The sequence below is a fragment of the Pantherophis guttatus genome, chromosome 4 (assembly GCF_059756535.1).
Source record: "Pantherophis guttatus breed Tessera chromosome 4, ASM5975653v1, whole genome shotgun sequence".
In the NCBI taxonomy this organism is placed as follows: domain Eukaryota; kingdom Metazoa; phylum Chordata; class Lepidosauria; order Squamata; family Colubridae; genus Pantherophis; species Pantherophis guttatus.
The window spans coordinates 152,676,475-152,701,474 of NC_142066.1; the positions used below are offsets into that span (position 1 = coordinate 152,676,475).

General features: G+C 38.4%; 1 protein-coding gene across 1 annotated transcript in view; it reads right to left on the reverse strand.

The window, feature by feature from the left end:
- The window catches only part of LOC117654779 (sodium channel protein type 5 subunit alpha-like), an 82,143-nt gene extending 64,140 nt beyond the window's left edge, over positions 1-18,003 (reverse strand). The window contains exons 1-4 of the mRNA XM_087893691.1: positions 17,770-18,003; positions 5,339-5,457; positions 4,493-4,603; positions 1,305-1,433 (exon numbers count right to left, since the gene is read on the reverse strand). Of these exons, the coding sequence (XP_087749817.1) occupies positions 1,305-1,433; positions 4,493-4,603; positions 5,339-5,457; positions 17,770-18,003 (593 nt within the window). The remainder of the gene's footprint in view (positions 1-1,304; positions 1,434-4,492; positions 4,604-5,338; positions 5,458-17,769) is intronic.
- Positions 18,004-25,000: the final 6,997 nt, after the last annotated feature.

Sequence of the window (25,000 nt, forward strand, 5' to 3'; positions counted from 1 at the left end):
ACAATATTGTTTGCAATGTCAGTAGAAAGATTGATACTACAAGTCATTCATCTCTGTTTGTTTTTTCTCCAGCCAAGAAGATTTATATGTTTGATGAAGATTCAGAACACAAAAAGTCATTAATTTTTCAGGTCAGTCTCTTGGAATCTGCTTTTAGACAACCATGCTAGGACTACTGGTACAAGCCCCATCATCCCCTGCTAACATTCATACAAAGCATTTAATGGCACTATATTATTATAACTGCACCGAGCAATATCTCCTCAGCTATCAATTTGGGGACAAAGTGATAGATTTAACTCAATACTTCTTTACACAGTATTAAAAGCACTATATGCAGCATTATGAGTTTTTCTGGCTAATTGTTTGACCAACCATATTGTTAACTTTGTGGTTATAATATTTTTGTCAGTAGCATTGTTATCATACTGATAGTGGTACCTTGTTACTCATCATTTATTGGTTCTGAGAGGTGTAATGAATATCAAAAACCAGCGTGTACCAAATGAATTTTTCCCATAAGGAAAAATGTAGAGAGTCACAAAGCAACTGACACTGACAAGTTCTAGCTTATGTGTTGAGTACCAAACAAACAATGAGTACTAAGACAAAATTTTCACGTCAAAATGCGTGGAGTACCAAATTCTGTGAGTCTCAAAGCTGTTGAGTACCAAGGCCATCACTACTTTATTTTGTACTTTTTTTCTCTTTTTTATTCTACCATTTTTGTATCTTTATAACAAGGAAGGGAATATAAGAGCCTTGGTGGCGCAGCAGACTAAAGTGCTGTTAAGTAGCACCAGCTGCCTGCAATTACTGCAAATTCGAATCTCACCAGGCTCAAGGTTGACTCAGCCTTCCATCCTTTCTAAGGTAGGTAAAATGAGGACCCGGATTGTGGGGGGGCAATAAGCTGACTTTGTATAAAAAAAGAACACCGCTTAGCGGGGGGCCGAAAGCCCTACTAAGCAGGTATATACAAAAGTATGAAGGCTGTTGCTTAACGCATTGTAAGCCGCCCTGAGTCTCCGGAGAAGGCCGGCAAATAAATCGAACCAATAAATAAATAAATAAATAAATAAATAAATAAATAAATAAATAAATAAATAAATAAATAAATAAATAAACAAATAAACAAATAAGCAAGCTGCTGAGATACCAGTATTTGGGCTGGAAGAATAAGGAAGGGCCATGGAACAAACCAACAATAAATAAATAAATACTGTCAACTCTTGAGGAAAAAACTAAGGAGGCCCACTCGCTCCTTAATTATAGGTTGATCAAAGGAGAAAGGTGGGACTTACGCCATCACGATGACACTGAAATCCAGCCAGTTCCACGGGTCCCGGAGGAAAGTGAACTCATTCAAGCAGAACCCTCTTGCCAGAATCTTGATCAGACATTCAAAAGTATAAATTCCAGTGAAAGTATACCTGAATAGAGTTAAAATGCAAAGTAGGGTCAGCAGTGTTTCAGACCTTGGATGCCAGTACATTATTGCTTAACGCATTGTAAGCCGCCCTGAGTCTCCGGAGAAGGGCGGCATATAAATCAAATTAAAAAAAAAAAAGTCTGCCCCTAAGAAAATTTTGGGCAAGAATGCCAGATCCCACCTAGAGATCTTGGAGGAATTCATGTGAGGAATTCACCTCACATTTATGGCTACAGGTAGTCCTCAATTTATGATCAGCCTCGCCCAGCCCCTGAGTCACCCCATGCTCTGTTCTCATTGGCAAAGTTCTTGAGGAAAGGCCTTTCCAGCCATAAACGGAGGCCTGGAGGGACACACATGCCCCTCCCGAGCTCCGTTCTCGTCAGCAAAAACTTTTTGCAAAGACAACCAAAGCCTGGGGGGACATAACATCTTGTCCCTACAGCTTTGGCAAGCCTTGGCTCAAGGCTGGAGAGGAGACAGCTCTGTTGATCATCAAGATCTAAGTAAGATAAGTGACCCAGTTGAGCAGGAGGGACGGAGTATGAGATATCTCAGGGGGTCGGGGGAAGCCTTGGGTGAAGCCTTGAGTCAGAAGCACTAGGCTGAGATATCTCATGCGCTTAATGACCCGCACATTCAATTAGCGAATGTGAGGGCAAAAGCAGGGAGTGATCACATTCAAGTTACGTGATTCAGTCCTACAAATGCTTGGTTATGAATGTAATTACCAGGCTCCATTACATTCGTAACTCGAGGATTACCTGTACTTATATTTTTGTTGTCTCACCAGGCTTAGGTTGACTCAGCCTTCCATCCTTCTGAGGTGGGTAAAATGAGGACCCAGATTGTTGAGGGCAATAGGCTGACTTTGTAAACCACTTAGAGAGGGATGTAAAGCACTGCAAAGCGGTATATAAGTCTAAGTGCTGTTGCTATTGTCTTGGAACAAATATCTCTCCAGGAAGTCATAGAAAATTTTGGGTTACTTCAGTTCTTATATAAGATGTGGCACATTTTTGCTGATAAAACCAGAGCCTCCATCGCTTTCACTGTTACAGTTGTTTTTCCAAATGGAAATTTATCTCATCTCCACTTCTTCATCATCTTATAAATTCAGCAAGAGCATCTGTGCATTTTCTAGCATGCTTCCCAAGCAGTCCCACACAATTTTCCTAGTGTGCATGTTTCTCATAAATAATATTTATTACTTTATAGGTACTCCTCGACTTACGACCGTAATGGTGTTTGTTCATTATGGTTGTATGTCATGACACTCATAAAACACATCATCACCTGACTGACCCGATTGTATGATCTTTCTTTGTGGCAGTCGTTAAGCAAAGCCATTGTTCATTATGGGGTGAGCTTTGCCAGAACTGCAAGTAAATACTGGTTTTCAGAAAAAAATGTTATTATAGCAATAGCACTTAGATTTATATACTGCTTCACAATGCTTTACAGCTGAATGGTTTACAAATGTCAGCCTATCGCTCCCAACAATCTGGATCCTCATTTTACCCATCTCGGGAGGATGGAAGGTTGAGTCAATCTTGAGTTGGTCATGATTGAACTGCACCACTGTACCAACACAGCTCTTTGGAGCCATTGTCACATGACAGGGCATTGCAGACAAATGAAGCCTGGTATCAGGATTCTGACTAATGTCCTAATGAAATCAGGAGCCTCAAGCAACGTTTCAAGAAAAATCCAGTTGTTTATTAGGAGTGTCATGTCGGCACGGACCAAGTGAAGCCAACTCTGACTTCACTCAATTCGCGCCTTGCCTCTGACCCTACTTTCCCCTCCCCACAAGGTGTGCCATCAGTCACATTTCCCCCATGAAGTAATTTCGTGGGTCAAAGAAATCACTCCCTCCAGCCGTTACTGGTTTCTGTGGAGATGGCCTTGATTTTGGCTGGCTAGGATGTGAGGTGCAAATTCCCCAATGCAGCTGCAAGGCTCGATTCTCCATCCCCCTGACTATGGCAACTCGGGACCAGGTCAGGAAAGTTTTGCGAGTTGACAGCTGGTTGCCAAGTGCCTATGGCTATAGGGGGCTGTTGGAACTTTGAAACTAGGTCATAAGTACCTTTGCAGGGGGTCAGTCATAACTTTGAATGGTTGCTAAGTGATCAAGGACCCAAGTAAACACAAGTAATGTGTTTGGTTTATTATTTTGAAATCACAACACAACTTTTGAAAAGTGCAGGTGTTGGTTTGTCAAAATCTACCTGTAGATGTGCCTGTAGATTTGGAAGGTGTGATTTTACTATAGGCAAATAAATACTTAGGCAAAATGAATTTGAAATATTGAGTGCTAGTCCTCTCTCTCTCACATGCACATGTACACAATTTCTAGATAAAAACACACTAATTTAAAACACACTAAGACAAGACGCCTCTCTGCCTCAGGGGCGGGTTTCAAAACCAGTCACTACCGGTTCGCTTGTGGGTGTGGGTGTGCTTGTGTGGGTGTGTGATGCTTTTGCGCATGCACAGGTGGGTGGGTGGAGCCTCCCGCTGCCACCGCTACCAGTTCGCCTGATCCGGGGCGAACTGGTAGCAAACTACCACTGCTCTGTCTGTTGTTACTCTTTGAACGTTCTTAAAGTTTATAGAACATTTGGAGGAGGATATATATTTTTATCTCCTAATGGATGGTGTGGTGGCTCAATGGTTAAGATGCTGGGCTTGTCAGTAGAAAGCTGACAGCCTGGGTTCAAGACCCAAGCAATACGCAATGCGGTGAGCTCCCATTTTCACCCCAGCTCCTGCCAACCTTAGCAGTTAGAAAGCATGCAAATGTGAGTAGATAAATAGGCACCACTTTGGTGGGAAGGTAACAGCGTTCCATGATGTCATGCTGGCCACATGATCGCGGAAATGTCTTCAGACAGCGCTGGCTCGATGGCCTTGAAACGGAGATGAGCAGCGCCTCCTACAGTCTGCAACAACTAGCGGAGTAAAATCTGCAGGGACTCCTTTACCTTTTTCACCATTTTTTAATGCAATATTGTGTTAGAATGAAAGTGCAATAATATTGCTAAAACTACTTACTCAACGTATTTGCTTGAAGAGTTCTCTTTGCTGTTTGTCTGTGATGAATCCGAAAGAGCCATGAATACGCAGTTAGTTAAAATAGTGATCATGATAAACCAAGTAAACAATGTGAATTATAGGAGTTCAGGAAAATGATGTTTTGAGAACATGACACTAATCCTCACTGTCCATAGCCTACAAATATTGTCCACATAAAATTGTTGCTCTTGGGGAGATCCCGATTCCTGAGTTATTTAAAAGAGATGCAAATAAATGACTCTGAACTAGCTCGAGGAAAATTTATTTTACCTTTGAACACCAAGTATTTTCTTTTATTTCTCCTGGAGAACATAGGGATTTTCTCAGGGGTGGGCTCCTGGGGGTTCAGCAGGGTTCAGACGATCCTCTAGCCAAGGATCGCTGGAGTTCGGCGAACCCCCAAATGCCACCCCTGGCTGGCCACACCCATCCCACCCCGCCCCTTCCAGCAGTCTCCACGCGGCCCGTTCATCATTCCAGTAAGTGCAAGGGCCACGCAAAGGGTCTGGAAGGGAAAAAAACGGGCCTACTGGAGGTTCTGGAAGTCCAGAAACAAGCCTGTTTCCGGCCTCTGGAGGGCCTCCAGACCCCAGGGGAAGCAGTTTTCGCCTTCCCCGGAGGCTCGAGGAAAGCCTCCTGAGTACGGAGAGGTGAAAAATGCCCCCCCCCCTTGGTGCAGGCGGCTGACTAGGCCACACCCACTATGGCCACACCCACCCAGCAACGGGGCAGTGAACCCGTTACTGGGCTTCCTCATCAAAACAAAAAAAAAGCCAGAATGAAAACAGAGGTGAGGTGAAGAGGAAGCAATTACATAAAGGATATGAATGAATTAAAACTTTAATTGTCATCCGCCTGATTCGGTGGAAAGGACTGAAGATGTATAAAGCCCGTGTGGCAGTAAATCGAAAGATTGTTTTTCCTTTGTTCAAGACCATAAATGTCTGCAGAAGAAAAAAGAAAGACATTAACTGGAAAGAGTCTCATAAAACCTGGTTGCTTCCCAAGAAGAGGCAGTTCTCGACTTACGACCACAATGGAGCCCAAAATTTTTGTTGTTAAGTGAGACATTTGTTAAGTGAGTTTTGCCCCATTTTATGAACTTTCTTGCCACGGTTGTTAAGTGAATCACTGTGGTTGATAAGTTAGTAACCTGGTTGTTAAAAGTAAATCTGGCTGCCCCATTCACTTTGCTTGGCAGAGAGTCACAAAAGTTGCTCACTTGACCTTGGGACACAGCAACGGTCTTAAATATGAACCAGTTGCCAAGCCTCTGAATTTGCTTCAACAGTTGTAAGTGTGAAAAACAGTAATAAGTCGCTTTTTTCAGTGCCGCTGTAACTTTGAATGGTCACTAAATGAACTTTTGTAAATTGAGGATTACCTGTAAGTCATTTTATAAAGTCTATGCTCTTTGGCAGAGAAAACAGCACCACCTACAGGTAGTCCTTGATTATGACCACAATGGGGACCAGAATTTCCCTTGCGAAATGATGCAATCATTAAGTCAACTGTGCCTGATTTTATGACTTCTTTTGCTGCTGTTGTTAAGCAAATCATCACATTAAGCAAATCCAGGTTCTCCCATTGCCAATCAGAAGCCAGTTGACTCTGGGACTCTGCAGCCATTCTAAATACATGCCGGTTTCCAAGCACTCAAATTTTGATCACCTGACCATAGGGATGTTGCAAGAGTCAATAATCAAATTGGAGACTGGTTGTCCCAAAGGTGCTTTTCCAAAAGGCAACTGGGCTTTCTTGATTTTTTTTCTTGAAGACATTTTGCTTCTCATCCAAGTAGCTTCTTCAGTTCTTCAGCTTCTTGGATGAGAAACAAAACATTTTCAAGGAAAAAAACAAGGAAGTCCAGTTGCCTGGAGGCGGGGCTGGCGTCGCAACGGAACGATGGGAAGTTTCGGGGCTCCGAAACCACCACCGATATCTCCACCGCTGGATGGTCCAATTTGGACCTCACTGTCCTGCTGAGAGAGTGATAGAGAAGGGCACATCCTGCTGATCCCAGGGACACCGCAAAGTCCCTGGTTGATCCAGGAGAAGCTCTTTTTTCCGGCGCTGAAGAGGCACTCATTAAGCTGCTGAAGTTGGGATAGCTCCGAACGGAAGAAAATGAGTGAAAGTGTTACGATCTGGTGAGAGGCTTTTTAAACTTGGATTTTAAGAATACCCTGAAGAGCAAATGCAACTAGAACTAAATATAGAAGTAAAATGGCGGCGGAATTGAGCTTGAATTTAAGTTAATTCTCCTAAAATACAAACTATTTTCATGTGTGGATGCCAGTGGAAAGTTTTATTTTAATTTGGACTGGACTGGATTGAAAGGAGATTCGCTTTTTTGTTTGGTTAAATACTAAACTCTTGATGCATTTTGAGTTTATAAATTTTGGAATTAGCTTTGTCATTTTTGTTTTTGGTTGACTTTTACTTTTTAACTCTCTTTTTGTCTGATTGTTAATTGGAAATAGAACAAGAAGTGGAAGAAATAAGAGACATTGCCATCTAGTGGACTGAAACATTGTATTTTCTGCTTGTTTTTTTTAACTGAGGGGAAAGGAAAGAAAGTAGCAACTGTGTTATGGGCCAGCTCATAAATAAAATTTAAAAGAACATCAAAGAGTGTCTACAAGATTGTTTATACAAATGCTCTGCTGGGAAAAACATTGCTGAAAGGTGATTAAAACTGAAAAGAAGAAGATAACAGCGACTTTGGAAAAGAGAGCTGTTAAATTAAGTGTGGCACAGGAAACAGACTTTGAATGTTACACAGTTGTGGACTTTTAATTTAGACAGAAAGCCTTCCCCTTTCTATTTTAACTTTTCCACTTCTCCAATATTTTTATTTTCAAATTGTTGGAACATATATATTTTTTTCTTCTCCCTTTTTTTCCCCCCTTTCACTCCTTCACAATACGTGTTTATTCAATTGGATTAAGGCATACAAGAGCCTGAAGATTTTTTCCCCTTTTCCTCTTTTTTTCCCCCCGGCTTTTTTTATTTACTGATTGGGGATTGTTATTTGAATTTGTCTTTGGCTATCTCATGTGATTGGATTAGGGCACACAAGAGCCTGAAGAGTGTTCTTTTTTTTTTCTTTTTTCTTTTTCCCTTTTTCTTTTTGGTCTTTTACTGTTTCTTTTTTTTTACTTTTTCTTTAATCTCCTGCCATTTTTAAAAATGGATTAGGGTTGAGACGAACCTGAAGACACTTTATTCTATGTTTGATTTGGATTATCTATAGAAATGAGCAAAAAAGCAGCAGTTGTTAGCTCTGCTGGATCGACCCTTCCTCATCACCAGCGGGAGGACAATGATCAATTCAGGCAATGATGCAGCAAGAAAAGGAGAAAGAATGTGAGAAAGAAAAGGATGTGACAATGCAGATGATTTTGCAAGGAATACAAGATATAAAATCAAAAATAGAGAAAACAGATGAAAAAGTGGAGAATATACAACAGATGATGAAGAAATATGAAGATAGACTTGAAAAAATTGAAGAAAAGGAGGAACAAAGAGACAAAAAAATCAGAGACATGGAAAATAGATTAGAAGAAGTTGAACGCGATAGAAGTGACTTAGGATGGGAGATGGATAAATCAGAATTTTACTTAAGATTTCAAAATGTGGAGGAAGAAAAAGGAGAAAATTTGGCAGAAAAAATGATAGAAATTCGTGCAGGAGCTTTAGAAATTCCTAAAGAAAAAATGTTGGATGGTGTTGATGAGATGTATCGAGTATATACTAGATACGCAATGAGAAATAAATTACCAAGAGAAGTCCATATAAGATTTACCAAAAAGTCAATTAAAACACAAACACTGCAGAATGCAAAAGAGAAAGCATTGCAATACAAGTGCTGAAGCAAATACCGAGAAGAGTAAGAGAGTTGAGAAGAGAGTATCAATTTTTAACAAAAATATTGCTCCAGAAAGGAGTGGACTACAGCTGGCTGATACCAGAAGGATTGATGTTTACATGGCAAATGCAAAGATTTAAAATAAATTCAATCGATAGAGCTAAAGCATTTTTGGTGGAATATCTAAGAGAAAAAGATGCTGAGCCAAGAAAGGAAGAGACACTGCTCCAACTACAAGAAGAAGATCTAGTGATGATGGAAAAGGAGGAGGGTGCACTAGAGGGTGCAGTAGGAGGTGCCATAGAATATAAAGAACAGCGTGAACTGAGATCCACCAGATCAGCAAAACCCTTATATAAAGTATAAACATGGAGGAGAAAAAATTAATTACAATGAACATAAATGGACTTAATATGGCAACTAAAAGAAGGAAAGTATTCCACAAATTGGAGAAATTAAAAATCAATATAATTTGTTTACAAGTAGTACATATCAAGGACTTCCGGTGGCTCTAAGAACGCCGAACAGACGCTCCTGTAGGAGCTCCAGCCCCGCGATCTGTATAGCCGCTAGAACAGCGAAAACCAGCTGTCTAGCGGCTAAAAAATCTCCCCCTGGGAAAAAGGGGGAGAGAAGAGCAGAAGGGTCTGGGTAGAGCTCCCCAGGTTTTTTTCTTTTTGAGCCTGGGGTTTGCAGGGTGAGAGCTCCCTGAAAGCCCTTCGTTAGCTCCAGATCCGGGGTGAGTCTGCCTTTTGCAGACCTAGGCATAGTGACCACACCAGCAATGCAATTTTAAGTTTTATAAGACATCATGACTTTGGATGCTGGCAGAGCAAAATCAGGAGAACGACAAAAAGCAAGTATTGAGCTTTAACTCTGTTTAAAAAGGGGGGGAAATGGCGCCTGAGGGTGTGAAAACTAAACTTACCAGTGAAAGGGCTTTTTAACATTTGCAACATTGTTAATAACTACCGGATTACACATTAAGAAAAAGATTTAAAGTGGAAGCAGAAAGCAAAAGACTATGGAATTGATTTCAACTAATTTACATTTTTAAATTGTGTGAATAATTGGACTTTGAAAAAAAAGAAAATAGCTGGTACCTTTGAAAGTGCTGAAGGACTATTATTACACACACCAGCAAATACACCAATAAGAGTTATAATACATGAAATTTTTGAGTCACAAACCACTGCTTTACTGGAAAGTCTTAAAGATTTTTTTGATGAAAGGTCTCAGGAAGAGGAAACTGTTTTGACTCAAAACATGGAGACAAAGGAGAATATAGTATCATTTCAAAGCTTGTTAGACAGTAGTGAGCTGTTGGAAGAAGATGGGGCAGAAATCCAGTTTAATGTGACTTTGGATAAAAAGGATGCTTTCCAGATCAAGAGGGGAAAGCAAAGGAATCTGGAAGAATTTAATCAGGAGGACTTGAGAGAGATTTATGGGGGTTTCAAATTAAATGAAATAACTTTAAGAAGACAAAAACTTTCAAAGAGACATCAACCTCAAATCCAAATTTTAAAATTTTCAAAAATAAAAACAGGAGGAGGAGCAATGCTGAAGAAGAAAGAATTATCGAAGAAAAAGGCCTGGAAAAAATACAGAAAGAAGGGAAGAACTGAAGATTAATCTTTTTTTGGGAGGATTTTGGCAATAGGTTGAGAAGCTTAATTAAATTTGTATTTTTAAAGTTTATTCTAAGATAATAATATAAAGGAAGTGTGTTATTACAATTGGTTTTGGATATAAAAATGATAGCTTTTTAAGAGTTATCGAGGTAAAAATGATAGCTTTTTAAGAGTTATCAAGGTATTAAAATGGCTAATTAAAAATTTGAGGGATACCTTTCTGAAGGGCTTGAAATTTATATTTTGAGAAATGACTTAATGTCTTATTGATGCATTAAGAGATTTTTAAAATGTTTAACATAAGATTATAGTATTTTAAGAAGGTATATGAGATAAAATGCTTAAAGTTTTAAAATGTTTAATTTTATGAAGGATTAAAGAGGATAAATGTCTAATTTAGAACTTTATTAGGGAGCAATGTTGATTGAGGAAGAAGGACTGGAAAAAATATAGAAATGGTTAATTAAAAATTTAAGGGATAGTTTCCTGAAGGTTTTGAAATTTATATTTTGAGAAATGAATTAAGAAGGTCTTATTAATGCATTAAGAGGTTTTTAAAATGTTTAATATAAGATTATATTATTTTAAAAGGTATAGGTGATAAAATGTTTAAAGTTTTAAAATGTTTAATTTAGAATTTTTAATGCTGAATGGTTAGAAATTGATAATTGGTTTATGAAGGAATAAAGAGGATAAATGTTTAATTTAGAATCTTATTAGGGAGCAATGTTGAAAAAGAAAGGTGTTTGAGGGATGAAAATGAAACTTATCAGTGTTTGTTAATGCTTGTAATATTGTTAAAGTTATTGGATTATATACCAAGAAAAAGGCTTTTATATTCAGGAAGAAAGAATTTAACCCAATTGATTTTGAGAATTTACAAAAGGGAGGTTGATGAATTTGCAAAAGAGGAGTTAAAGAGTGTGAGGGAGTTTTAAACTTTGTAGTAGGTTAGTATATTTTAGCTTTTGCTTGTTAAATGTTATACCCTGTTTTTGCTCTGCGAAGTGGGGGGGGAGGGGGGAGGGTTGGGTTGGGATAAAATTGTTGAATAGATAAAGGTACAAATATAAAAGTAAATGTGGGGAAAATGTTACAACAAATGAAATGATAATATCACGATATGATAAATATTGGAGGAGTAAGAGGAAAAAAGATGTATTCAGACGATACACTGATTGATTGATTATATATTGTATGTATGTTTGTTTATAAAATAAAAACTTTTCAATAAAAAAAAGTACATATCAAAAAGCAGCATGAATTACTTTTGGTACAGCCTAAACTAGGGAAATTATTTGCTTCATTGTCACAATGTAAGAAAAGAGGTGTGGTTTTGTATATCAAAAATACAATACCAATGGAAAAAATTTATGAAGATGGAGAAGGACGAATTCTGATGGTGGAAATGACAGACAACAATAGGAAAATATTGTTAACAGCGATTTATGCTCCTAGTGACAACCAAGAAATTTTTTATAGAAAACTACATATGAAATTAATACAGCTGGACTATGATAACATCTGTATGATGGGAGATTTCTATGGAATAGTAGATGAGAAAATGGACTATAATACACAAAAGACAATAAAACAAAGGAGAAAAATTTTGCCGAAATCTTTTTTCAAGATGATAGAGGAAATAAACTTAAAAGATATCTGGAGAGAAAGAAACACAGAAAATAGACAATACACTTTTTATTCTAATAGACATTTATCATGGTCCAGAATAGATATGATATGGTTGACAATGGATTTGACTTCGAACATAGAAGAAATAGCCATAGAGGCTAACACCTGGGCAGATCATAATCCAATGATGGTGAGATGGAAAGGACAAAGGAGAAGGTCTAGATGGACTCTAAATACTACAATATTAAAAGAAAAGGACTTTCTACAGAAAATGGAGAAAGAATTAGCTTTTTTCTTTAAAGAAAATAGAAGAGGATACATCAATGCAGAATCTGTGGGACACTATGAAAGCCTATGCCAGAGGCCTGATTATACAAGAAAAAGAAATATTAAAAAAAGACAAGCATATAAAATGTTAGAGGATGATTATAAGAAATTTGAAAAAGAACTGCAGAAGTTCCCACAAAAAAAAGACATTAAAATGAAAATGGACACAATTAAACATAAAATGGGATTAATAGAGAAAGAAGATTTAGCACAAAAAATCAGGAATGCAAAACAGAAATATTTTGAAGATGCTAATAAACCAGGCAGATGGCTAGCATATAAACTGAAAAAAGAAAGGGACTCAAGGAAAATATCACAATTAATAGATGAACAAGGACAAATTAGATTTGGAAATGAGGAGAAGAAAAACATTGTACAAGACTACTATAAAAACTATATAAAAAAGAGAAGATAGAAGAGGAAAATATTAAACAATATTTATACAAGGCGAACTTACCCCAGATTCCAAAAGATGCGAGATGATGCTAGAAGGAAATATAACGATGATGGAATTGACCGAAGCAATCAAAAAACAAAAAAGTGGGAAAGCACCAGGTCCTGATGGACTACCAGCGGAATATTATAGGACTTTACAGGAATCATTGAGTTTCCCATTATTATAAGTTATGAATGAAGTAATATTAAAGAAGGAAATACTCAACTCATGGTTAGAAGCATATATTACACTTATTCCAAAAGAGGGTACCGACTTACAACAAGTCAAAAACTATAGGCCTATATCTCTGCTAAATTCAGATTATAAAATCTTCGCTACAATATTAGCAGAAAGACTTAAAAGATATTTAAATAATTTTATACATTCAGATCAAAATGGATTTCTGCTGAAAAGGCAGATTAGGGACAATATGAGGATAATTCTGGATACTTTGGAATACTATGAGACGCACCCAGAAAAGCAAATGGCTTTGATGTTTTTAGATGCACAGAAAGCCTTCGACAATGTGAACTGACGATTTATGATATTACAATTGAAACAGATGGGCTTTGGAGAGAAATTTGTTCAAGCCATAGAAGCTATATATTACAAACAAACAGCAAAAATAATGATAAATGGAGAGCTGACAGAATTTATTGAAATACAAAAAGGAACGAGAAAGGTCGCCCATTGTCACCACTGTTGTTTGTGCTAACATTAGAAGTACTAAATAAAAATATTAGAGAAGAAAAAGGAATAAAAGGAATGAAAATCCAAAATCAAGAATATAAATTGCAAGCATTTGCAGATGACCTGGTGTTTATCTTGGAAGATCTACTTCAATCTATAAATAAACTGATAGATAAAATAGGAGACTTTGGGAAGGTGGCAGGCCTGAAAATAAATAAAGATAAAACGAAGATTTTGACAAAAAATATGCTAAAAAAACAGAAAGAAGAGTTGGTGGAAGTATCAAGGATGCAGGTCACAAATAAGGTTAAGTATTTGGGGATACATCTGACAGCAAGATGTGGTATTCTTAAGGAAAATAACTATGATAAGCTTAAACAACAGATAGCGACAGATCTGGCAAAATGGGAGAATTTGCAATTATCATTGATAGGGAGAATATCAATTATTAAAATGAATATACCGCCTAGACTCTTATATTTATTTCAGACAATTCCAATTAAGTTGGGGAAAAATATTTTGAAGATTTAAATAAAATTGTGTTAAAATATATATGGCAGGATAAAAAGGCAAGGATAAAATTAAAACTGTTGCAAGATGTTAGATTAAGAGGAGGTTTTGGTTTGCTGGATTGGGAATTATACTATCAAGCTTGTAATTTGATGTGGATTAAAGAATGGATAACATTAAGGAATATTAGATAGTTGACTTCAGAAGGACATGACTTGTTGTTGGATTGGCACGCTTTTATATGGTATAAAAGTACAAAAATACAGGGTTATTTTAGAAGGTATATGATACGAGAATCTTTGTTATTAAATTGGAAGAAGATTAAACAATGTCATTACTTAAAAATTCCAGTCTGGTTATCTCCTATTGAAGCAGTCTCACACTCAATAACATTTAGAAAGGAACAAATTGTTAGATATGGTGAATTATTAAATGAAAAGGGTGAACTTAAGTCAAAGCAAGAACTAGAAGAACAAGAGACTGAAATGGATTGGTTTTCGTATATGCAAATACCGTCTAGATATGATAAAGATTCTAAAATGGAGGGTTTTTATAATAATTTGACAAATTTAGATAAAATTTTAACAGGTTCTGATGACTATGTAATTAAGAAATTGTACAGTTACTTATTAGAAGTAAAATTGGCAGAAGAACAAGTTAAGGAAACAATGATTGCATGGGGGAAAAATGTTGGTCGTGGGATTGATTTAGAGAAATGGGAAAAACTGTGGTTGCAGAATTATAAAATGACAATGTCAACAGCATATAAGGAGAACTTGTATAAGATGTTTTACAGGTGGCATCTACCCCCGGCGAGAATAGCCAGAATGTACAAGAATAAATCGGAGAAATGTTGGAAGTGTCATCAGACTCCGGGTACATATTACCATATGTGGTGGACATGTGCAGAAGCCAAAAGATATTGGACTAAAATCCACACATGGCTGGAAAAAATGACAAAGAAACACATTGACTTTAAACCAGAGATATTTTTATTAGGGATCTTACCAGAAATATATAATAAAGAATTGAGATATTTAATTGTGAATGTTTTAACGGCAGCTAGAATTGTATTTGCTAAAAACTGGAAAGAAGAGAAGATACCTACAGATGACGATGTTATTAAGAAAATTTTGGAGTGTGCTGAAATGAGTAAATTGACATTTGAAATTAGGGAACAAGAAGATAAACAATATTATTTGATATGGGATTTATTTTATCAATGGTTAGATAAGAAAGCATGGAAATGAAATATGAATCATGAAATGGATAAAATAATAAAACATATAAAGAGGGGTTTATTTCCCTTATGAAAGATAAACTATTGTCAAATAATTAGTAAATGAGAATAATAATGTAATAAACTGTTAAATAAGATAATGTTGGATAGAGGATTAAGCACAAAAGATTTGTAACTGATCGATACACTTTCTGTAATTGTAATGGATGATAATTGTTTTATGTTTTAAGTTTTGTTTAAAAAATGAAAAAAAAATTCCAAAAAAAAAAAAAAGAAAGAAAGAAAGTCCAGTTGCTTTTTGGAGAAGCAACTTTGAGACAACGACAACCTGGATGATTGAGAATCTCTAGAGATGATTGATTTTAAGTCACTTTCTTCAGAAGCATCATAACTTCAGCCAGTCGTGAAACAAATGGCCGTACGTTAAGGACTAACCCCTATTTCCAAAGGGAAAGTTAGGCACACGGTGTTGTGACCTAGGCCCAAGTAGTTATTACCAGACACAATCAGTCCTAAACAAACATATTTTATTAGAACAGCTGAGAATTACTTCATTCTCAGCTTAGTCCAAATTAATTCCAAAACAAATTCTTCATAAACAGTCCTTTGGCCTTATCACCAACCTTTGTCTTCTTTGGCGCCCTGCCAAAGGCTTTTCTTGGCAAAAGTTCAGAAGCAAGAGATGCTGACAAGAAACAAACCTATCAATGTTGTTTTCGGACAAAGATCCTTTAAGCCTTCTGGGAGGGGCCAATCATCTCCTGGCTTTACTCCTGAGTCGTCCTTTTTGCTTTAGCTGCTCTTGCCTTCTGGCAGCTCTTCACATGTGTGCACTAGGAACAGGCTCCTCCTGTTCCTCTGCCTCTCTGCTATCCGCCTCTGGAAGCTCCGGAGTCCGTGCATCGCTCCCAGATGGCCCTGGCCCCATCTCTGCCTCCGACGCAGAGCCCCCATCCGGGCCCTCCCCCTGACTCCAGGACTGGCCCATGGTCCACCCCAGCCTCCTCACTGTCTGACTCTGCTGCCAGCCCCGCAGGCTGCTGGCGGACCACAACACATGGGTGTGATGTTTTAGGTTTGCAGATTGCAACGGTTATGGTCAAGAAATTAAAATGTAGAAAGGATGCGTGTGACCACGTTCAGTGAACATAGAATGCAAACATGCCTCATAAGAAGGGGATGAATATCCAGAATTCCGGGGTCTTGAAGAGTTGTGCAATCGGATGATTAGAAATCCAGAGCAACACAACTGGAGCAGTTCTAGAACGCAGACTTAAACTTTTAAATTGAGTCCTCAAACTTTGCTGAAACCCCAACAGTCCAACAATGTCTGGCAGAAGCAAAGTGATGAACAAAGCTCAGACTTAATTCCTCTTGCTTTGCCTGTGAGAACTGGCATTAAAAGTTGCCCCCCCCTTTCTAATTCCAGATGACTCCTGGAGGGACCCAACCAGGGGTGAGTTCTACTTACCTTTACTACCAGTTCACAATGGGATTGCACACGCACTCACTTCTGCGCACGCGCAGATCGCTTCTGATGATGTCAGCGTCAGTGGGCGGAGCCTCCTGCCGGTTTTACTACCGGTTCTATAGAACTGGTCCAAATAACTGGGGGCAACCCACCACTGGACCCAACCCAAAATTTAAGAATCCCTGACTTAAATAACAAAGCATGTTTTTGAATTAATTTCTAGTGACTCTGTAGACTCTTAGATGTAGATTTATGAGTGGTATAGAAGGGATTCCAGTGGAGGAGAATATTTGTAGCTCAGGGTCGAAATGAAGGTGCTCTCTGAGCTTGATTTTCTTACAGATATCTCATGACCCAACTAAGTAACATTATCAGTCCTAGATGGGAGTGGTGTTTGCAAAAAGGAGTGGGGAGGGAGACTTGGTGCTCTCCGTGTATGGTTGTTTTCTTGCAGATGTTTCATTACCCAAAGCACCAATGATTTCACCTAGTTTGGGTAATGAAATGACTGCAAGAAAACAACCAATCTCAAGGATTCCTTAGTCCTCCCCATCCTCTTCTTCTTCTCTTCCTCCTCCTCCTCCTCCTTTCTGCAAACACCTTCTAGTACTGATAGTGTTGCTTAGTTTGGGTAATGGAAAACAACCAAGCTCAGAGAGCACCAAGAACTCCTCATAGAAATGGGTTGCTACTTCATGGGTAGCAATATTCCTGGTGTCCCAATCCAATCTGAGCCTTCCTAGTGGTCTCCCATCCAAGACCTCTTGAAAATTAACCATGATTAACTTTTTGAGATCAATAAAGTTTGGATAGATGCTGACTCGATAAGAATTTCAAGCAAGCATTTTTTTAAAAAAAGTAATCCCATTTTCTTTAAAAGCTCAGCACAATATATGTCTGTTTTTCTTATGACACTAATGATACCATTGACCAGCAATGGGATTCAAATAATTTAACAACTGGTTCTCTGCCCTAATAACAGTGGTGGGATTCAGCCAGTTCGCATCAATTCGGGAGAACCGGTTGTTAACTTTCTGAGCAGTTTGGCAAACTGGTTGTTGGAATAAATCATTAGGGCAGAGAACCGGTTGTTAAATCACTTGAATCCCACCACTGCCTAATGACCAGCTGGGTAGGTGTGGCTCAGTGGTCATGTGACCATGTGGGCGTGGCCAACTCAACGTCACTCAGGTTGATGGGCGCTTCACTTTAACTGTTACAATGTAACAAGGGTTAACCAGAGAGGCAGTTTCTGTAAGCAGAGCAATAAAGATTAGGGTAGAAACAACACCAGAATGTTTCCTTCCTGCTTTCCTTACAGGATTAGCCCTGTAAAGTGGGGGGAAAAAAACAAAATAAGATTTCTTCCAACAACCAGTTCTCCCAAATAGATACGAACTGGCTGAATCCCACCACTGCCATTGACTCATAATAAGCTACTGTACCTTGTGATCATGATAGTAGGGATCTAGATCTTCCAAGGGTTCTGCAATAAGTTCCACAGGAGGGTTTCCATAAAGGGCAGGGACTTTCTGGCACGCCTGAAGATCAAGCTGGGGCCGTAGCTTCTCTGTGGGTGGCAAGTCTCTCTTGGCCATGATACGCTTCTTGATGGTGGCCAAAGATTGAGGAGTGAATCGGTGAAAGTTTTCTGCACCCAGCAATCCCCCAGTAGCCATTTTTGCATCGCTCTTCTTATGGAACGGAATGATAACCTGAAAATATGGGCAGATTAGCCACTCAGACGCCACGTGCTCTTTGACCGATATAATGAGGAAGCAGAGTAAGAAAGTTCGTAAGGAAACCAATCCATACCATAAATATATATTGAAATAGGACTACAATACAGATAATCCTTGACCTAAAACCACAATTGAACCCAAGCTTCCCAGTGCTAAGCAACACAGCTGCTAAGTCAGCCATGCTCCATTTTATAAATCTCTACAGTTGTTAAGTGAATCATGCGATACTTAAACAAATCTGGCTTGCCCCATTGACTTTGGTTATCTGAACTCCCTAGGAAGGTTGCAAGTGACAATTCCAGGGACACAGAGATGCTGCAACCATCATAAATAGAAGCTAGTTGCCAGGCATCTGAAATCTGAGGGCTGTGGAGATACAGTACTTTAACAGTCATAAGTATGAGAACTGGTCATAAGTCACTTTTTAAATTGCGGTTGTAACTTTGAACAGTCATTAAATGAATGGTTTCTGATTTCTGATTGGCTGGGGTGGAAAGTCCTGGAGTAAAGATGCCATTTTTTGAAAGACAGATAGTCCTCGACTTACGATCACAATTGAGCCTAAAATTTCTGTTGCTAAGTGAGACATTTGTCCCATTTTATGACCTTTCTTGCAACAGTTGTTAAGTGAGTAACACGGTTGCAAAATGAACCTGGCTTCCCCATTGATTTTATTTGTCAGAAGGTCACAAAAGGGGATCACATGACCCCGGGACACTGAATCCGTCATAAATATGAGCCAGTTGCCAGAATTTTGACCACATGACCATGGAGAAAGCAATGCTGCAACAATGACAAGGGTGAAAAACAATGCCATTCCAGTGACATTTCATCAGTGTCCAATTTATTTATTTATTTATTTATTTATTTATTTATTTATTTATTTATTTATTTTATTGGATTTCTATACCGCCCTACTCCTGAAGGACTCCCAAAGGATTCAGGGCGAAGGACTCCCGAAGTGACTCAGGGCACTTCCTCAGAAGTTTCTCCTGACGTATCCAACTCTCATTTGAACCTTCCAGTCTACATACCATTGCCTGGTATAAAGTCTCATTCTGTGACCACCACAATGTCAGCTGGATAGTCATCCAGTTTTTATGTCCCACCCAATTAAAAACATTCTGGGCAGGTTACAATAAATTAAAATTTTAGGCACAGCAATAAAAGGGTCTACGACTGTGATGGCGAATCACGTGTGCCAGAGGTGGCACGCAAAGCCCTCTCTGTGGGCCCGCGTGCTGTCGCCAGCTGCTTTTCTGGGTTTTGTCGCATGTATGCACATCGGTCAGCTGCTCTCTTCCGAGTTCTGGTGTGAGCACGCTGGAACCCGGAAGAGAGCAGCTGGCTGGCATGCATGCGTGCCAGACCAGTTGGCTGGCACTTAATCTGCATGGCAGATTTTGGAAGAACAGCTGGCCGCCACGCACATGCGCACCAGCCAACTGCTCTCTTCTAGGTTACAGTGATCTGGCATCCACATATACACTCCAGTTTTGGCACTCGGTGCCAAAAAGGTTAACTATCACCGGTCTAGGACAACTCACTTTGGCCAACTTGGCATGCCCAACTTGCCACTGGACAAGAGTGACACTAATTTTAAAGAAATGGTGGAATAGAAGCATTAAAGCAAGGATGCCAAAGGAGGGACAAAATGCAATGTGAATGACAAAAATTAAAATGTTTTTTTTAAATTATTTCAAATAATTGAATTGTGCGTTGTCCCATTCTGGCAATAAAATAAACCAGAATTACACAGCACAATTGTAATAATATGTCATCATTTGTAAAGATCTTCTGGAAACCATGGAGTGTGGGCAGGAGGCCTTCACGGTTCTCTGTGAGTTAAAAGTGTTCCAAAGTTAAGATACTAATCTTGAATTTTTTTTAAAAAAAAATCATTCATTTGCACAGAAAAACAGCCTTTTTAAATCATCAGGTTAAATGCCGTTTTCACATGCACGTCAAATAAGGCACCACTCCTTAAGCAAATGACATCCATAGTTTAACATTTCTCCAGATACACTGTCTACACCTGCAGCTCTTCAAGGCAGAAACCTTTTCAACATAGTACTGAAAACATCCTCTAAGTCAGTCCATTGCATGGACTTCCTTTTTGGTGGGATGTAGGCAGTCACACAGACTCACAATTTTTGCTTGTATAGAATAACATATGATATTTAGGGAACACTTGGCAGCATGTCTGACATATATGCAAAATGCAACAGTGTTATTCTTACTCTCAGCAGGAAATGCAGTAGGTATGACTGATGACTTAGCCTCTGCATAGCCTTTTACTACAAAAAAAAAATGGGTTGCATTATTTTCTCGATTGCAGAATTTGTTTCCTTTGGACTGTATTTCTACTCATATCTTTTTTTTCAAATGAAGAATACAACTGACTTGAATGTTTTCTCTTCCAAATGCAATCCATAAACCTCGTTCAAGATTTACTGCTGTTTTTATTGCTCAAGATTAATGGGATGCTGGGACAAGGGTAATTTGAAAAGCTAGGTTTGAATTATGTATGGCTTGATATCACTCTTAGATTAGGCAATGAGGGAATACTGTAATTGCTCCAGTCTTCCCTTTGCCAAACTGCAGACACCCATCAGTTAGTAGCTGAGATGATCTGACCAAATTATGCCTAATAATCCAGCCATCTGGACAAATGCTCTGGACATCCCTGTTGGTGTTCATGCACTGAAAGAGAAGAAAATCTGAAGGATTTTAGCATGACATTGTTGGTCCTCAACTTACAACCACTACTGGGACCAGAATTTCCAGTTGCCAAGCACCCAAATTTTGATCACATGATCATGGGTATCAGAGGTGGGTTTCAGCAGGTTCTGACCAGTTCTGGAGAACCAGTAGCAGAAATTTTGAGTAGTTCGGAGAACCGGTAGTAAAAATTCTGACTGGCCCCGCCTCGATCTATTCTCTGCCTCCCAAGTCCCAGCTGATTGAGAGGAAATGGGGATTTTGCAGTATCCTTCCCCTGGATTGGGGAGGGAATGGAGATTTTACAGTATTCCTCCCCTGGAGTGGGGTGGGAATGGAGATTTTACTGTATCCCTCCCCTGCCACACCCACCAAGCCACACCCACCAAGCCATGCCACGCCCACCAAGCCACACCCACAGTACCGGTAGTAAAAAAAACACAGAACCGGTAGTAAAATAATTTGAAACCCACCACTGATGGATATGCTGTAATGGTTGTAAGTGCAGGGTCCAGTTGTAACTCAGTGCCATCGTAACTTCGAACGATGGCCAAATCAATGGTTATAAGTCGAGGACTACCTGGAAAATTGTAATGTGACTTATTTGATACACTGAGGTTACTGACAGGGATTTTCCTACTTTAAAAAACATATAGGAAAATATCTACTGGAATTGACTGAAACCCTGTTTTCCACAGAAGTAAATAAACGCACAAGGAGACACAAGATGTAGAAGGATGCCATTCAGAGCGCCTCCAATCCCCACCCCTGTTTCCAATACAGGTAATCCTCGACTTACGACCACAATTGAGCCCAAAATTTCTGTTGCTAAGCGAAACATTTGTGAAGTGAGTTTTGCCCCACTTTTCTTGCCATAGTTGTTAATTGAATCGCTGGAGTTGATAAGTTAGTAATCCGGTCGTTAAATGAATCTGGGCTTCCTTGCTTGTCAGAAGGTTGCAAAAGGAGATCACATGACTCCAGGACCCTGCAACCATCATAAATGTGAATCAGTTGCCAATCTTTTCAATGTCATCGTAACTTCGAACAGTCACTAAGTGAACTGTTGTAAGTCGAGGACTACCTGTGTCTGAAAGATGTTTTTAGAAAAGCCATTAAAATATGGTTATCCATCAGACTTTGAAGACTGGAAAGTTATATCCTTGATCCCTCTGGCACTTGGTTAGTTGAGTTGATGTCTTTATTAATGATACCAGTGCAATATAGATGTTGATTATGCAGGGAAGAACCAGAATAGGTAGGATTATGAAACAATCCTGAGCAAAGAGACTGAGAATTCCGAGATGTTTTCAGAAATTTTTATGTGACTACAGGTAGTCCTTGACTTACAACAGTTCATTTAGTGATGGTTCAGAGTTACAACAGCACTGGAAAAAGTGACTTATGACCACTTTTCACACTTATGACTGTTGCGGCATTCTCACGATCATGTGATTCACATTTGGATGCTTGAAAACTGACTCACATTTATGACAGTTGCAGTGTCCTGAAGTCATGTGACACCCCACCACCACCCCCATTTGCAATCTTCTAATAAGCAAAGTCAATGGGGAAGCCAGATTCGCTTAATAACCAGGTTACTAATTTAAGAGCTGCAGAAATTCACTTAAGAAGTTGGCAAGAAAAGTTGTAAAATGGAGCAAAACTCACTTAACCAATTTCTTACTTAGCAACATAAATTTTGGGCTCAATAGTGGCCATAAATTGAGGACTACCTGTACAGATAAATAACAAGGGTTGCAACATTCTGGAGTCATGTGATTGTCATTTGTGACCTTCCCAGATGACTTCTGGCCAATAAAGACAATGGGGGAAGCCAGATTAGCTCAGCAACCACATGATTCACTTAGCATCTGTCATGATTCATTTAACAACCATAGCAAAAAAAGGTTGTAAAATCAGGTGCAACTCACTTAGCAACCTCCTTGCTTAACAACAGAAATTTGGGGTCCAACTATGCTCATAAGTTGAAGACTACTTATAAAACGTTACATGAAAATAAAGTCTCCACACATATTTTTATTCCTACCAAAGTTCTTGGTATAAAGACAGAAAACAGGGCATTTCAACTATATCACTAAACACCAATTTTTAGGCAGATTGTTTGCTCAGCTTAATGTGAAAACAGGACAGCTAGAGTTATGAGTGAAATCATATGAAATAGATACAGGTCAAAAGCAGACTGATTTTTTTAATCCTTACTTACAGCCCTAATACCAAGTAACTGTAAAAACTGTAATCTGCTAAAGCAGCAGATGCAATATTGAAGAGATTATTTTACTAAAAACAACCACAAAAAGATCCTCAAAAGTAGTTTAGATGGGTTTTTTTTTCTGAAAAGTTAAAAGTGATGCAGTATGTAACTTCAAACTTAGGGCTGATTTAATGCCTTGGTAAATTCACATTTGAAATATTTCATCCAGTTTTGGTCACCGTGATATAAAAAGAAATTTATTTATTTATTTATTTTATTGGATTTCTATACCGCCCTACTCCCGAAGGACTCAGGGCAGTGAACAGCCACAGAATAAAACACATAAATACAAAAATTTAAAACAGAATAAAAATGAATTAAATGATTTGGCTGAAACAAATTTAAAATACCCCATAATTTAAAAACAAATTAAAATTTACATTTAAAAAGGGGAGAACATTTAGGCTAGGCCTAAATGTTGATATTCTAGAAAGAGTGCAGAGAAGAGCAACAAAGATGATTAGGGGACTGAAGGCTAAAACATATGAAGAACGGGTGCAGGAACTGGCTATGTCTAGTTCAATGAAAAGAAGGACTAGGGGAGACTTGATAGCAGTGTTCCAATATCTCAGGGGCTGTCACAGAGAAGAGGGGATCAACCTCTTCTCCAATGTACCTGAAGACTGGACAAGAAGCAATGGATAGAAACTAAACAAGGAGATAAACAACCTAGAACTAAGGAGAAATTTTCTACGAGTGAGAACAATTAACCAGTGGAACAACATGCCTCCAGAAATTGTGGGTGCTTCATCACTGGAAGCTTTTAAGAAGAGATTGGAAAACCATTTGTCTGGAATGGTATAGGATTTCTGCCTGAGCTGAAGCTAGACTAAAAGACTTCTGTTACACTATTAATTTCAACCAGAATCCTACAACAGATTTAAATTGTTAGGAAATGAACTTTCACAGAGAGACAGAAAACAGATAAGTTTGTCATTTAAGCATAACGATATCACCCTGTTATCTCCAAGGCCTCCACCCAATGAAACCTAATGCTAAATTACAAGGAACTCAACTGAACAACCCAGTTGCTTCCTTCTTCTTCATCTAAGAGATATTTCCTCTGTAAACAGGTAATAAAATAAGCATCTGTCATCCTGTAAAGTCACCATTAAAGATAAAACTTCACACATTCTCAGCATTTTTTGCTGGTCAATGCTTGCTAGAATATTTACTGTCTCCGTTCATGATTATACAGGACAGTCAATGTTGATAAACAAGCTTAATAAATAAACTTTCAGCACCATGGAGAGCACCCATCAATTTGACTAGCTTTAATAAAAATGTTACAGGATGGTGCTGAAAATGGGGAACTCCATTTTCTCCAGTCAGTGGGTACATTTTTTCACTTTAAATTTTCAAAAACCATCTGCCAGCTTTTGACAAGAGGTTACTTTGAGTGGTTCAGTCCAATCAAGGGTCTGGATTTAGGCCAAAACGATATTAATTAACAAGGAATTTACAATTGTCATGAAATTTGAAGTTTGGTATTTCATTAATCAATTGAGTGTGCTCAACTGAGTAGATTGCAGCATATTAATTGTTGATCTTCAAGCTATAAATATTTCAGTGCCATTGAATCTTAGCAAATTCAATCATCATTTTTTCTGCCTTTCTCTTACTTCCTTATTATAGAAGCCCCTTATTCTTTTATAAATACATGTATTTTTAAATTGTGTTTAATGTGTTTTTAGATCTTCATCAGATTTACATTTTTCATCAGCAATCTCCATCATATAAGTCTCACAAAAAAACCCACTAACAATCAAATCTTATACCCAGATTTCACTGCAGGTTTTATATTGCCCTGCGTTAATATAGAGACATACATAAGCTAAAATGAGTAGAATAAGTTTCCGAGATGAAAAAAAAAGTAATGACAGTATAAAACCATTTCCCGTTAACTTTTTGGAGTGTGTGCTCCAACAAGTAGTTTGA